Source organism: Hippocampus zosterae, chromosome 9 (genome assembly GCF_025434085.1).
Source record: "Hippocampus zosterae strain Florida chromosome 9, ASM2543408v3, whole genome shotgun sequence".
Taxonomy (NCBI): Eukaryota; Metazoa; Chordata; class Actinopteri; order Syngnathiformes; family Syngnathidae; genus Hippocampus; species Hippocampus zosterae.
In genome coordinates, this window is record NC_067459.1 from 20,800,720 (window position 1) to 20,815,952 (window position 15,233).

Sequence of the window (15,233 nt, forward strand, 5' to 3'; positions counted from 1 at the left end):
AATTTATTTTTTTATTTTAATTGTTTTTTTACAGTGACTGGAGAGGCATCATGTGGTTTAAAAGTAACTATGGAGATGTATTTCGCAATTTCAGCACATATGGATGGAGGGGGGGAATGAATGTTGCATAATTCCGCTTTGCCAGGTTCTTGAAGATCTCAGCTTCTGATAGGCCGATGCGCTTTAGGCTCCTGCCTCCGACTCTCAAGAAAAAGACTGCACCAATTTCTTGTTCCCTTAACTCCTTTTTTGTAATTTTAAAATGAATGATGCGTCTCCGCTTAGGCCAATAATAAAGCACAGTCTAGAATAAAATCTCCCGTCTGGCGTCATGATTTGCGTTAACCACACGGGAAAAACAGCTGCCCCAAAGACTGCCTGTGTTTGTGGGCTAATTTACAAATATTCCACAGTTCATCGAAGGAGACTGTTCCAGCCTGAATCGACAGCGGTGCTTTGAGATGAGAGTTTTATTTGTTCCTCCCCACCCCAAATGTTTTCAAAATGTAGTCATTAGGAAAACACTACAACGTTTACGTTGTAGAAATTTAGTGACAAAGTGAGAGCGGAAAGCATGAATATCATTTATGCATTAATTGTGACTCCACCTGGTGCACGTGGCTTGGCCACCAGGGGGCAGTGATGAGGAAACACGGAAACTGACAACTATAAGTGACTCTGTCCAAAGTTATTCTCTTCATTTGATGTGTAGTTTGACGGGAAACCAACTTATCCCCTACAGAGGCAAAATTTCAAAGAAATCAAGAAAAGGTACCCAATAAATGACAATTTATTTGAATTGAAAATACAAAGCGCATGACATGATTTCCCTCAAAAGCACACCGATCTTGAATTGGAATAAAATAATAATAATCAAGTTAAGACAGCACAGTCGACATTAAGCAAGTAACACGTTGCATGTTTCGCTTGTTCTTGTCAGCAAATAAAAAAAATATCCTCCAATATTTGGCTTTCTTCCAAGTCCTGCAGGCAATTCAGACGATAAGGCACCACCACGGGGGTACGCAGACTTCTGCAGATTGGTTTGGGTGTCGTGAGGTTTGGACCACGCTGCGATGATTTGAGCCTCCGGGAGGATGCCTTGCATTGCTCATGCGCTGCAATGGGACTCAACTTATCCAGTAACTCGACAACAGAGAAGTCCAAGCTGGGGGATTTAAAAAAAAAAAAGAAGAATGTTACCATTATTTGATTTACAGTACAGTACTTTCTTTCAGCGGGGCACAGCTTGATTCAAAACAGAGCCTGACAGATTCCAGTGCAGTGTGGCATCATTGCCCTAACAACAGGAAACAAGCACAATGCCAGACTATGAAACGACATAAACTCAAGCTTCGGCAAAATGCAAGCAAGCTGGAGGTGCCGGCCCCCGAAATGCAAATGGCTTCCTTACACATGATGAGAGGGAGCTGACATATCGCCAACTTCTACGACATGACTATAAAAACACATGACGATACTGCTTGCTGAATGACGGAGCGATCTCCACCGAGCGGCTTTCACAAGCCAAAAGCATACAAGTGCACCATTTCTTGTAGGTATGAGACGGACAAAGAGCAGGAGAACACGCCGCCTTCTCACCCGGAATAGAAATGAGGGAATGCGCAGTGAAATAAATAAAGCAAAACAAAGATTAGGCTAATAGAGATTCAATCCCTCAGTCTGTCTGGCTTGATAAATTATTCAACGTACACACACTGGAAGGACAACCGTTCCAAATAAAAAACATCAATTCTTCAACGCATGCTACGCTGAAGTTACTAACATAATTCTCTGCTCGTTTAAAGCCGCATCCATTTGCATCCCATGCAGCGCGACGCACAGCTCCCCGAGGAGAGGACCGCATTTGGCAAGCGCTGGATCTGGCATCGCCAAACGCCACGCCGGGGATCATTGAGTACCTTCCCCACAAAAAAACTTTTTTTAAATTGTCATTTCATTTGCATTCATCCGTGGACAAAATGGCCACGTCAACCGCGCACTTCGCTTGTCGCTTTTGGTTTTTCATCCAGCAGCAGTCCACAAAAGCAACAAGTAAAATAAACACTTCCCAGTCAGCAAAGGCATCTGGCCCTGATTCGGCATGAAGCTGGCCCAGCACTGGCATAATGCATGTGGGCCGAACACGTCCCAGGAGTGTATAGTAAGGCCCTTTTAGCTGAAAAAAACGACCATGTATAGTAAGGCATTTTTAGCCGAAAAAAAACGACCATGAATAGTAAGAAGTGTTTGGCCGAAATTTTTTGCTGAAAAAAACGACCATGTATAGTAAGGCGTTTTTGAACGAAACTTTTAGCCGAAACCCCCCACCATGTATAGTAAGGCGTTTTTGGATGAACTTTTTAGCCGAAAAAAATTTTCATTCATGGTCGTTTTTTTCAGCTAAAAATGCCTTACTATCGCATGGTCGTTTTTTGCGGCTAAAAACACCTTACTATACATGGTCTTTTTTTTTCGTCCAAAAAGGCCTTACTATACATCGTGGGGGTTTTTTCGTCCAAAAACGCCTTACTATATACATGGTCGTTTTTTTCGGCGAACATTTTCGTCCAAAAATGCCTTACTATACATGGTCGGTTTTTTCGGCGAACATTTTCGTCCAAAAATGCCTTACTATACATTGTCGGTTTTTTTTCGTCCAAAAACGCCTTACTATACATGGTCGTTTTTTTCGGCGAACATTTTCATCCAAAAATGCCTTACTATACACGGTCGGGGTTTTTTTCGTCCAAAAACGCCTTACTGTACATGGTCGGGTTTTTTTTCGTCCAAAAACGCCTTACTGTACATGGTCGCTTTTTTCAGCTAAAAACACCTTACTATACATGGTCGTTTTTTTCGGCTAAAACGCCTTACTACACATGCTCGTTTTTTTTCGACTAAAAACGCCTTACTATACATGGTCGTTTTTTTCGGCTAAAAACGCCTTACTATACATGGTCGTTTTTTTTCGGCTAACAACGCCTCACTATACATGGTCGTTTTTTTTCGGCTAAAAATTTTGTCAAAATATGCCTTACTATACATGGTCGTTTTTTTATAAGCTGTTATATTGTCTCAATTTGAGTTGCTCAAGTGGTTGCAAGAAGGAAAAAAAAATCATCTGGATCCAGATGGATTTTTTTTAAGTAGATGTGTCGTCTAAGTGATTTTATTTCAACAACAACCAAACTAAAGTTGAGATTATATATATATATATATATATATATATATATATATATATATATATATATATATATATATATATATATATATATATATATATATTATTAATAAGTTATATTATGAATATTGAACTAAATTGTGAACATGTTTTGAGTGACAATGGAGAAAGCTTATGAGGGTCAAGTCAGCTGTGGGAGGGTAAACGGAAAAATGAATACATTACCAAAAAACACACACACACACACACACACACACACACACACACACACACACACACACACACACACACACACACACACACACACACACACACAGAACAGCGAGAGACATTACCCTCAAGGAAGTGAATGTGTTTTCCTCATTTGGTTTCATGCCTGTCAACAGGCGCAGGAGAGAGTGAGCAAAAGTGAGTGACTGGCAGAGAGAGAGAGAGATGGCAAGCAAATGCAGCTTTGTGGATACAGAGGAAGGCAGCGAAGGGAACATGGGGGAGGGACTTTGGCTCGGTTCCGTCTCACGAAATGTGAGAATTTGCATTTTTATTTGTTGATTTATTTAACGGACAGGGCTCTCAAACAGCCATCCATCAACAAACGACATGCTGGTAATGAATAATGCATCACTTAACGGCGGTCACAATCTATAACAAGGCGGGGGGGGGGGGGGTCAGGGTAGGGGGGTACAGTTTGGTCAGAGAGGTGCGGGGGCGTGTGGGGCGGGTGGGGCCAAGGGCTGGCATAAGGCAGAAAAGAATGCCAATAGAGATTCCGAGGACTTCAACTGTGTACTGGAGATTTTGTGGCTTTCCACTTTTGAGGTGCAGCCAGATATTAATACACCCCGAGGGACTTTCAGAAAATCTGTCACTGCGGCTTGCGTTCTTGGGGGGGGTGGGAAATAAATAAAAGAAATCAGCATGGGCAAGAGCAGATGTTCTGTCAGTCAATGTCGTCAGAAAACAGCACGTGTCTGTCCTGCTTGCTCAGTGCAATTTGGCTAAACGATTATATCAATAATGGAAGAACAGAACGTTGACTGCAAAGTGTGCCGCAATTAGTAGGACTACCTCTGAGCTACCCGTCTGTCATACTCCAACAAAGGAAGAGTAATTTTTTTAATGCTGGTTAACTTCTTTCTAGCCATGTTATGTCAATTCGAACTGTTAAAAATCCAAATGCATGACACCGGCTCGCCACCAGCAACGTCTCCAAAGCATGTCCAGCACGTCATCAGAGGGTGGCTAGTCTTTAGGGTCCCCTCGCACCTGTAGTTCGCTTAAATGATGATGAGTATATGCGTTATATTGCCCTGTTATGAGTTTTTAATGACATCCTCCTGAGAAATGACACTATGTGTGTCTGGTTTTATTGGATTTTACTGCAGCTTTGATATGCTGGATGACAGTATTCTATTGGCTTGTTTGCAGCACCGGGTGGGCATGAGTGCTGGCGCCCTTGGGTGGTTTACAACGCAATTTGTCTGACAGAACTTTTTACGTCAGCCTTGGGTGTTCTGAGTCCCGCACTGCCTCACTGTTGTATGGTGTGACGCAGGGTTCAATTCTGCGGCCACTGCTGTTTTCATTGTTGCCACTCCTTTTGGGTTCCATTTTAAGTAAGCATGGTTATTTCCTTTCACTGCTACTGCGGATGACTGTCATATCTATAGTCCGCTGAGCAAAAAAAATACGCTTTCTCATTGAGGCCACTTTTTTGGTGCCATTCGTAAATCCTGCTTCTTTCTTACGCAGTTAGCTAACGCTAGCTTTCTCAACAGCACTTTGAAGCAGTAATTGCCTCCTTTGTCACATGTTGGCTGGATCACCGCAATGTACTCGATTTTTGTGTCAGCCAATCCTCCACCAAATGGCTGCAGTTGGGTCCAAATGCGGCTGCTTGCCTCTAGACTGGTACTCATGAGAGGGATCACACATCTCCTACTCTGGCGTCCCTTCACTGGCTCCCTGTACGTTTTAAAGTTCCTCTTGAGATTATTTTTAAGATTAGTTTAAAAATCTTGAAATGGTTTCGCCCACATTGCCTCTCTGAGCTCCTCCACCTCGGGTCTGCGGAGCAGACGCCATTAGAGGTACCGAGGACTAGGCTAAGGCTCAGAGGGCATCAAGCCTTTTCCTTTGCCAGTCTCTCTCTTGGGAATAATCTCCTACTAAACATTAGTCAAGCCCCTTCGTTGTCCATCTTTAAAACTCATCTCAAAAGTCATTTTTATTCTGTGACTCAGGCTGGCAATGGCGCTCTATCAATACAGTTGAGTTGAGTTGAGTGAGCGCCGAAACATAATATTTTACTGCAACCTCCAAAACTGCAGGGCAAGTACACAAACAAGCATTCACACCCACATTCAATTCTCTGGGTTATTTAAATTTATGAAAGAAACGAAGAAGTGGGGTTTTTTTGGGGCAATTTGGGAGGAAGCTGCAGTACAAGGAGAAAACCCACAACAGCACCGGGAGAACCTTTGAATTGTGCGCCAGACATACTAACAACCTGTGGACATATCACCCAACACTTCCATATTGTAAGTACCAAAAAAAAAACGGATTAATTCTTTCTATCCAATTTAGTTTGAAATATGTTCACGTTGCTCTGCATGCCTCCTCGCTTGTAACTCTCACTGCACCACCCTTTCATTAAAGATAGCCGTCTCACCCTGGTGCCCTTAATTCATTTGCAGTCCAAACAGTAAGATAGGAGGGGGGGGGGACTGTAACGGCCAAAGCGTATATCCCGCATGTCAATTTCTCAACCAATCAATATTGTGCGTGTCATGGCGGGCAAGATGGAAATGAGATGGAACTGTCTCATTACTAACTGGCACAGGATTCATGAAAGGATTAATAAGGTCACTTCATGTTAACTCGAGCTTTGTTTGGCAATTTGCACATCGAGACCGAATGCTTTAAGATCAGATGGCCAAGAGGGTCACGTTGTTGCCATGTAAAGTACCTTCACGCAAAATGAATTGTCAAACACCGTGCGGTGTCCTAACAATTGAGGATCGTGCTGCAAGTTGCAATAACATGACGGCAATGATCACACATTGATGTCATCACAGCTATTTTATTTTTTTGTCCTCTTCTTCATGCTGTTCACGTTTCAATATCATGAGACCAGGACGACACCAAACAAATGATCACGGGTGCCTCGGCAGCGCGAGGCTTCAAACAGGATGTTCTCAGAGGGATATGGCCCGCTGAGCTTTGAGTGTCACAGTGTGTCATGTCATTGTGTCGCAAGAGAGCGACAGAGACTGGAAAGTCTCAGAAAGGCCCAGAAGTCGACTGTACGTCCTTGGAAGGGTACGAAGACTTTTTGTGAGTTGTGATGACGCTCTCCTCGTTTGTCTCGAAGAACCGCATATACAGCAGCTCGTGTATCTCTTCACACCTAGCACGCTCATTAATGTTATTTTTTGGGAGAGAAAATCTACACGTGCTATGTCAAAAAAAAAAAACATTACCAGTACTGTTTTCATCATTCTCATACATAATAGGCTCGATGAAGATATATTTTAGTTATGCATGAATTCAAAGGGAAAAAAAAAGGTTTTCCAACTTTTGGTGAAGTTGCTTGTGTGAATGGCAGCTGCCCTCAATATCCTTGAGAATGAGACCGATCACACATTTTTCAATTGGATCAATATCACACCTGCTTCAAATTTGCGGCTGGCATTTTCGTTTGGTGCAACGCTCGCCAGCAACCTCCATTCAAACTTGCTTTGAACGTCGCTGCCGCTCACTTTCTCTGTCTCATTACTGTTGCAGAGAAAGGAGGGAGGGTAGTGTGTGTGTGTGTGTGTGTGTGCATCCAGAAGTCTGTTCAATTACACCTGCTGCAAGGTCCCTGCCAGGCGGACTAATGGAACGCAGCATGTCTCCTGACAGGCTGGCCGCCGTGCTAGCTAGCCCAGTAAAAGCTTCATTTAGCATCTCACAGCCGAAAAGTTAGCTGAACTAAGACGTGTCATAATTTACCCCGGAAAACTGAAAATCGGCAAAACTCGGTTTTAAATGCGATACAAGTCTTTTCTGTACAACAACACACTAGGGCCTTTCACAGCCAAAATTGACCGATGTTTATCACTTGTTTTTACCTTTGTGTACCCTGAACAGTTACAGCAGTTACATTATAAATGTCTTAATTAATCAGCCATCCATCCATCCATCCTCCGAACCGCTTGATCCTCACTAGGGTCGCCGGGGGGTGCTGGAGCCCATCCCAGCCGTCTCCGGGCAGTAGGCGGGGGACACCCTGAATCGGTTGCCAGCCAATCGCAGGGCACACGGAGACGAACAACCATCCACGCCCACACTCACACCTAGGGACAATTTAGAGCGTCCAATCAGCCTGCCACGCATGTTTTTGGAATGTGGGAGGAAACCGGAGCACCCGGAGAAAACCCACGCAGGACCGGGGAGAGCATGCAAACTCCACTCAGGGAGGCCAGAGCTGGAATCGAACCCGGTACCTCTGCACTGTGAAGCCGACGTGCTAACCACTTGACTAGTCGGAAATCTCTGTGGGAGGAAGCCGTACTAGCCACAGTAACATCAATACCAGACATCATGCACAAAGCCTTGGGGTGCGGGGGGGTCAATTTTACGGTTCTTTCTGCATCTGTTGTTCATTTTTCTGGGTGTGCAAACTGTATGGTCCTGCCGAAAGGTTACCGATTTTCAGACGTCACAGGCCCCGCGGTGAGCTCCGCAGGGCTTGCAGGGAACTTGACAGGGGATGTGGCTGTGTCCTTTGTTGATTGCACTGTAGCATCTGTTGAGAAATGTAACAGCTTGATAAAGGTGCTGGGAAGCCAGCGAACGTAACGCAGTGGGTATTGGCATGGACAAGAAGACTGACAACGACACACCTGAGGGGGCTCACCTCGAAGATAAATTAACATTCAGAGATGTTATACCAATAACTCTTGGCAAGGCTCAACCGACAAGTTTGTGTTTCTACGATGAGATACAGGAAATAGGTACGGGTGGCTTTCGGCTTTACGTCACTGATGACGGGAGAGTAAAATTGATTCTAACTTCCGAAACAATGGGAGACGACTGTGACACAGCAGAAATTTTATCGAAACCAACGAAAAACGTTTCATTAACAGAAGAGCAAATATGAGCTGAAAGCTCTTGTTGATGGCACGGATGTTTTCACCCTTTTCCTGACTGGCCTTGACACAAAATAGCTGGCCGCTTGTCAAGCTAGCGCTATGTCAATTACTATTTGGCAGCAGTGCCGCCCATTTGTTCATCTGATTATCCCTTAAAAAAACGTAACGGCCAGATTTGCTCAGTCACCTTCCAAGTTTGACTTGTACTGACCCTTTCCCTAAATGATTTCTATGCGAAAAGTATCAAGATGACGTTTTTTTAAATTGGAGAAAAAAATGGCAACTCACCGCAAAATTGAAGATTTTTGTCCAGCGGGGCAGTTTGTGAACAGTTGTCATGCACGCTTTGTTGTGCAGGAGGAGTCGTTCTGTCAGACACACACACAAACAAAAGACATCAGACAGTATCGGCAAATTTCATAAACAGGACTCCGGAATTTAATTCTGTGAAAGACTTATTGAGCTATTGGTTTACCTGGTCGGAAAATCTTGGCCGCGAGGGGACTGTGACGTTCCATTGTTCGCAAATGAGCTGCTGAGTTTAGATTGGCACGCTTCTTGAAACCTAACATGAACATGAGAATAAATAGAAATGACGAATTGATCATTATATGTTGTGACTCCAGATGTTTGATAACACTTTTCTTTTCCGGATCGACACTAATACCAACTACCGCCAAGGAGGATTTATTCAATGTCAAATGATTTCTTTTTTGTCTTACGTATCGATGGCTGGTATCAGAAGCCTCCACTCTACTCGATACCTATAAATAAGGCCACTATCAGCCTGATACTCACCCGTTCCTAATCATACCAGAGCTGTTCATCATTTAATATCATTCATTCATTCATCTTCCGTACCGCTTGATCCTCACTAGGGTCGCGGGGGGTGCTGGAGCCCATCCCAGCCGTCTCCGGGCAGTAAGCGGGGGACACCCTGAATCGGTTGCCAGCCAATCGCAGGGCACACATAGACGAACAACCATCCAAGCTCACACTCACACCTAGGGACAATTTAGAGTGTTCAATCAGCCTGCCACGCATATTTTTGGAATGTGGGAGGAAACCGGAGCACCCGGAGAAAACCCACGCAGGCCCGGGGAGAACATACAAACTCCACACAGGGAGGCCGGAGCTGGAATCGAACCCAGTACCTCTGCACTGTGAAGCCGACGTGCTAACCACTGGACTACCGGGCCGCCCTTCATTTTAATATCGATTCTTTCATTTTTTTTGGACTGCCAATGTACCTAAGAAGCAGTTTTGGGAGCGTGTGGGGAGGAGGGGGGGTGGGCACCAAACTATATCAACATTTCGCAACGGTGTACTCTGACACTTTGAGGAATTTGTATTTTTTGTCGGTTTTTGGAACCAACCTTTTGCAGTCAAGACGTGACTGGCACAGCTGCTGATTCTGTCTGCTGAGCCGCTCCTCCTGATCAGCCAGACGTGTCTGCAGCTTCTCTCGCTCCAGCTCCAGCTGCATCTTCTGCAGCAGCAGCTGGTGCCGCTTCTCCTCCCAGTCCCCGCAACTAAGTTGAGGCATTGTCGAAGGTTCCTTCTTCCCAGCGGCAAAGTCATTCTCGCCATGGGGCCTGTATGTAAAACTGCGCGTTACTTTTTTGAGAACAGATCTTTGATGTTTTTCCAAATGAAGCGTCTCCGGAAATCTGTAAAATTTGAAACAAAGTGCGGGTATACAGTTTCAGAACAACCGTACCTTTGGCTAAAGGTGCTCTCGTAGCTTCTCTCAAGGGAATCGACATTTGTTCGACGTTGCTGGGCGCCGTAGCCGCCATCTTGGAAAGGCCCCTGATTGTGCTGCAAACCGAATTCTCCCGTCTGAATGTGATGCCCATTGATTTGCTCACCGGCGCCAGCCGGACAGTTTTGGCTAAAATAGGAAGCGGGCGTAGGAATATTGACAGCCGGCAAGGGTCCACTTCTTGCGCTACTTCTCCTGCGCGCTTGAGGGTGATGTGTTTGAGTAGCGGCAAGACTGAGGTATGAGCCATCAAACAGTAGGCCATTAGCTTGGCTAGTAGTTTCACTAATGGCTTCTTCGCTGCTCAGCAACTGGACACACAAGAAAAATAATGAAAGTGTTTTGACCAACTTCTTAAAAAAAAAAAAAAAGTCATGCAGTGTTTCAGCCCACAGACAAGGCTGTTTTAGTTTTATAAGCCATACAGGGTAATATAGAGCTGGCCATAAGTGAAACTTGTCAGCGTTGAATGATGAACCCTTCATTCGATTTGCGCAGAAGTGCGGGTAAAAACGCTCCCCGCGCGCATAATTACAATGGCGTGAGGCGTACCATTACGCTTACCATATCCTGTTTAGACCCGACAGAGGCGGCAAGATGAAGAGGCCAATTTTCCACTGAGCATTACTGGCAGGTAAACCAAGGTCAGGCAACATTATGAGATAAACATAAGGAGGAAAAGCCCATCTTATAGTTGACTAGGGGAAGGGAAAGAGTGACTCATTTGCTCAGGGTCAGGGAGCAGGCAAACAGCCATTATTCAGAGCCACAGTGGGACAATGAGGTTGGCCATGTCATCTATTCTATCTCCAGATGCTTAGGCTGAAAAGTGTCTTCCTTTCTCAAGTGTGACCTTGAGAGAGTTTTACCGTGGTGTAATCATATCGAACCAAGTGACTCGGGTGGGGGGGCTTCTACAGTCAATTGATATGCATTATTTTGGCGCTAAGCCATAAACGAGCTGTTGCGCGAGGTCTCATTGAAGCCTTTGGCAGCGCAGCGAGTCTCCACGTACCTTGTAGTGAGATTGCGCTTGCGCCTGGCTAAGCTCAGCGATGGACTGGTTGAGCTTCGTTTGTTGCTGAGTAAGGTATTGTTGGTAGAGCCCAAGAAGCTCCTGACACTCTCTGTACTGCCGCTGAAGACCTGAAGCACGAGCAGTTAAGGGAAAGTCATAGTCCGAGCAAACATAACCTTGAGTCCCCCCTTTGCTGGGATGAGACTTTAAGCTTAGGTACGGGGTCGAAAACTAACATGGGGCTTTTACGGTCCTCGTGAAATAATAAGAACGCCATCATAAAAAGTCTGTTTAACCGTCACGGCGGTGTTGCTTTTAAAGACGTCTGCTTTAAAAGGTCACTTGATGCAGATCAGTCAATTTTGTGGGGGGAGGAGCTTCTCTTTGAGGGAAGAAGTCTGACAGTGGCTACCAAAAAATAAAAAATACGCTCTCCCGCTACAGTTACATGGTTGACCGGGAAAGCACAAAAAAAAAAAAAAAAAGATTTTTTAAAAGGGGCCAGAAAATCAAAGTTTGTGTTCTAGCACAGAATTTTCACCATCTGGTTCAATCCATGCTGCGCTGAGCTGAGCTGGGCTGCGCCATCGCCGGCTCGCTGCCAGACAGAGACTTGGCAGATACGAGAAAACTAATCTGGAGCGGAACTACTGCTGCGCCCCAGGAGCCCACTAATGACAGTAGCACCATCGGCACCACACCAGCACATACAAAGATAATGAGTGTGAGACACACAGACAAACTCATACATATTCAATAATCAAATTCCGTCTTGCTCTTGACTTTCTAGGAGGCACGCAAAACACACCGAGGCACGAGAGCGTAATTTTCCCCACCTACACTAACACTCTCACACAAGCGCCACAATAAAAGCAACTCAGGCACACACACACACACACACTCCCACCCAAGCTGACCATAAAGTGTGTTTCCTCCAGGCCATATATTTTTATGATGGTGGCCCTGCTACCCCAGCTGATGAGTTTTTCAGCATCCGTTTAAAAAAAAAAAAAAAAAGAAGACCAGATATTAAGAGGAAATCAAAGTTCAAAGTAGAGTCGTATTGGGGAAATAGTTGGCAGAGCACTCCATAAGGAAACGCTTTGCTTGTTCGAGGACCTCAATCAGGCTGAGGAAATGAAACAGAGGCAAAGGAAAAGAGCGGCTGGACAACTTTGAATTGAGGACCAGACACAAGACAAATGCGAGGCAGCGGCTTCCATAAACATTGAGAAATGTGAGGAAACACATTGATTGAAGCTTCCATCTAAGACGCCAAAGACGACTCCACCGCCGCCCCCCCAGCACTGATAGTGTCTGCGAAAGTCTCGCTGGATGAAAGGACATCACAAGGACATCACATCATGTAAACCGTTGCTGGGAGGTCTATTTATGCAGCATGAATACGGAAAGGGTCTTGCAGGGGAGATACTGATTATGCATCCGCAGCTACGCACTCGCCACGGGCCGAGATGGAGTGTTGTCGTGCGGCGCAAAACGCATGCTGTTCACATGTCAAAACATTAGAATGAAAAGAGAATTTCCTGTGATTTCTTACACTTGCCAACAAATTGTTCGCCGTGACATAAATGCACAAAACAGTACATCGGGTCGTCAGACGGTGCACAACAAAGAATGTTTTGCTGACCCCACAGAATCATCTCGCTGTACGTGAAGGTAACGCATGCTAATATGGTGACTGGGGGGGCAGACACGCGGGCCCTGGACAACAAGCACTCTCAGGAATCTGAGCCAAGAAGAGCAATGCTAACGAGATTCCACTTCTGTGCCAGATGCGACAAAAAAAAATGTTTTAAAAAAAAAAACAGGCTTTCTACACATCTTTGGACCTCATCCAAGGGCCAAGTACAGTACTCAACAGGCAGTTGCAAATTGCCAACAATGACTTGCACCTCCCCCTTGCTCCCAAAATACTCAAAATCAAGGGCTTGGGTTGAAGAGGCCTGTCAAAATGATTCACTGCCCTGTCAGGTTGAGGCCCAGATGAAATTATGAAATCCACTTGGAGGAGGAAGAAATTTGCACAGGAGGGGGAGAGAAAATTCCAAAGCCTACTTAAGCAGGCAAAATCAAACAGATTGAGTCTGAAGAGGAGCGTAGGGACAAAAAAAGGGGGTGGGGATTAAGAACTCGAAATGTGGATGTCAGCCAGCAAGGATGGCGAATGACAGCTTGCATAAGGGTAAGTTGGAAACGGCGCCGAACCTTAAGAAAATGGGGGTCACGGGCAAAACATTTTAATAAAATAAGCAAAAAGTAGCAAGAAATATGAGATTGACAAAGTCAATTAGGCTCATTACTTTTTGACTGCCCCTCGTACATCGTAAGTGAAAGAACCCAATCAACACTTTTCTTTCTTCTGGTGATCACTAAGCCGAGTGGCATCTGCCCATCTCTCCGCGCCGTCTGTCTTTCCTCGAGTTGTGCCCGCCCCCCCCTGCTATGCTTTGTTGGGCACGATCGCCGCGATGACCTCCGCACATAACAACGTGCTTTAATGTACAAAAACCATCATCGCGCCTTTCTGGAACAAATTCATTTCACTTCGAAATGTCAAGCGAACACCCAAATATCAAGGTTGCGCTTTCCCTCTCTCATCCTTGATGGCTTAGAGCGAAAGTATAGCGCAACATTTCTTACACCCTGTCAACCCTGAACCTTGGTTAGATAAGATAAGCTAAGGCGTAATGGAATTAGATTTGACAAGCCTCTCATTCAGCGTGTTTGCCTTTGGTGTCTCCTTAACCTTTCTGCAAAGTGCCAGAACCTTATCCCCGAGAAGTGCGTTCATGACTCGTGCCCACACTTCTTTTAAAAGACGACGTTACACCCCCCCCACCCCTCCTCTCCTGCCCCCCGAGGTGCTAGGAACCTAACATTTTTCTCTCTCAAATACCTTTTAATGGAGTTTGGAACTTTGGTGTAAATGCCAAGTTTGCAAGCCTGAGCACATTTAATTGAGCTGTGCCATCCTGATTTAATGCACTTCCATTTCCAATCATACAATTTACCAGCAGGGTCAATTACTCTTCATATTTTGCAGCAATTTAACCTCAACTGTGTGTGAACCTGAGCGGAATTTTAAGGAAGACAGCAGAGAGCGTAAGAAATAATAAACGTCGTTAGCCTCAAATTAGTGAATAAAGAATATTGCGGCTTTCGTTGCGCGGCAAGGAAATGACACCCAACGTGCAAAGTAAAGGTTACAAAAACATATTGAAAAAACACACCAAAGTCTTCTTAGTAAATACCAAACTTAATAGATGCTTTCGAGTTTGGGCCATTGCTCCAACCGTGAAATTGATTTTGTGCACAAAAGCAAATAAGCTGCGAGCGTTTACAAAAGACAACTGTGGCAGGCGTCAAAAAAAAAAATTGAAATGAATCTCCCCAGTTGTCTGTCTAGGAATTCAAGATTTGCACAAGGCTGTAACAAAGCCTTACTCTGGACAACAGTGCCCCCTGTTGACTTCCTCCGACACAGTCACGCGTCGCATAGACTGACGCAGCCACCAACGCTTGATTAGTTGCACTGGCGCAATCTCATTCGACAAGGAGACAAACTTTTAGTTGTCATAAATATATAAAGAGAAAGAAAATACTAATTCTCTTGAGCTTTGGTCTACATGCACCGAATGTTGTAGTCACAAACTGTACAAATCAGTCACCTCAGTACATCTGTAGGATTTAAGAAACGGGTGCTAACTGGGACAGAGAGACATTTTTTTCCGACATCAAAGATGATATGGAGAGATTGTTTCAAGGTCAGAATGACCTGTCCTGAAGAGAACCGTAACGGTGACAACATATCAATTGCAGTGCTCGAATGCACTTGAGATGCAAGTGACTTGACTTACGAGAGTTTTTCAAGATACAACCCGACATTTGCGCAAGCTTTTGCTTTAACTTGCGAGCGCAGTTTTGATATACGAGGGCCGTATGATGGCGGTGAACTCTCCTCGACTCACTTCACAAGAAGCAGAAGTTTGGCAAATCGTGAACAATTGGGGGGGGCTTCAGTTTAATTGCACTCGCCCTTGAAGTTTACTGTCAAACTAAACATAAAACAAAGAGAATTAAAATTAAAATCAAGAAAATTGCCTCAAT

General features: G+C 44.7%; 1 protein-coding gene across 1 annotated transcript in view; it reads right to left on the reverse strand.

The window, feature by feature from the left end:
* kiaa1328 (KIAA1328 ortholog) overlaps positions 1 to 15,233 on the reverse strand; it is a 17,197-nt gene continuing 1,964 nt past the window's right edge. The window contains exons 5-11 of the mRNA XM_052076729.1: positions 11,103 to 11,233; positions 10,043 to 10,398; positions 9,699 to 9,917; positions 8,798 to 8,887; positions 8,611 to 8,690; positions 7,877 to 7,976; positions 1 to 1,168 (exon numbers count right to left, since the gene is read on the reverse strand). Of these exons, the coding sequence (XP_051932689.1) occupies positions 937 to 1,168; positions 7,877 to 7,976; positions 8,611 to 8,690; positions 8,798 to 8,887; positions 9,699 to 9,917; positions 10,043 to 10,398; positions 11,103 to 11,233 (1,208 nt within the window). The 3' untranslated portion in view covers positions 1 to 936. The remainder of the gene's footprint in view (positions 1,169 to 7,876; positions 7,977 to 8,610; positions 8,691 to 8,797; positions 8,888 to 9,698; positions 9,918 to 10,042; positions 10,399 to 11,102; positions 11,234 to 15,233) is intronic.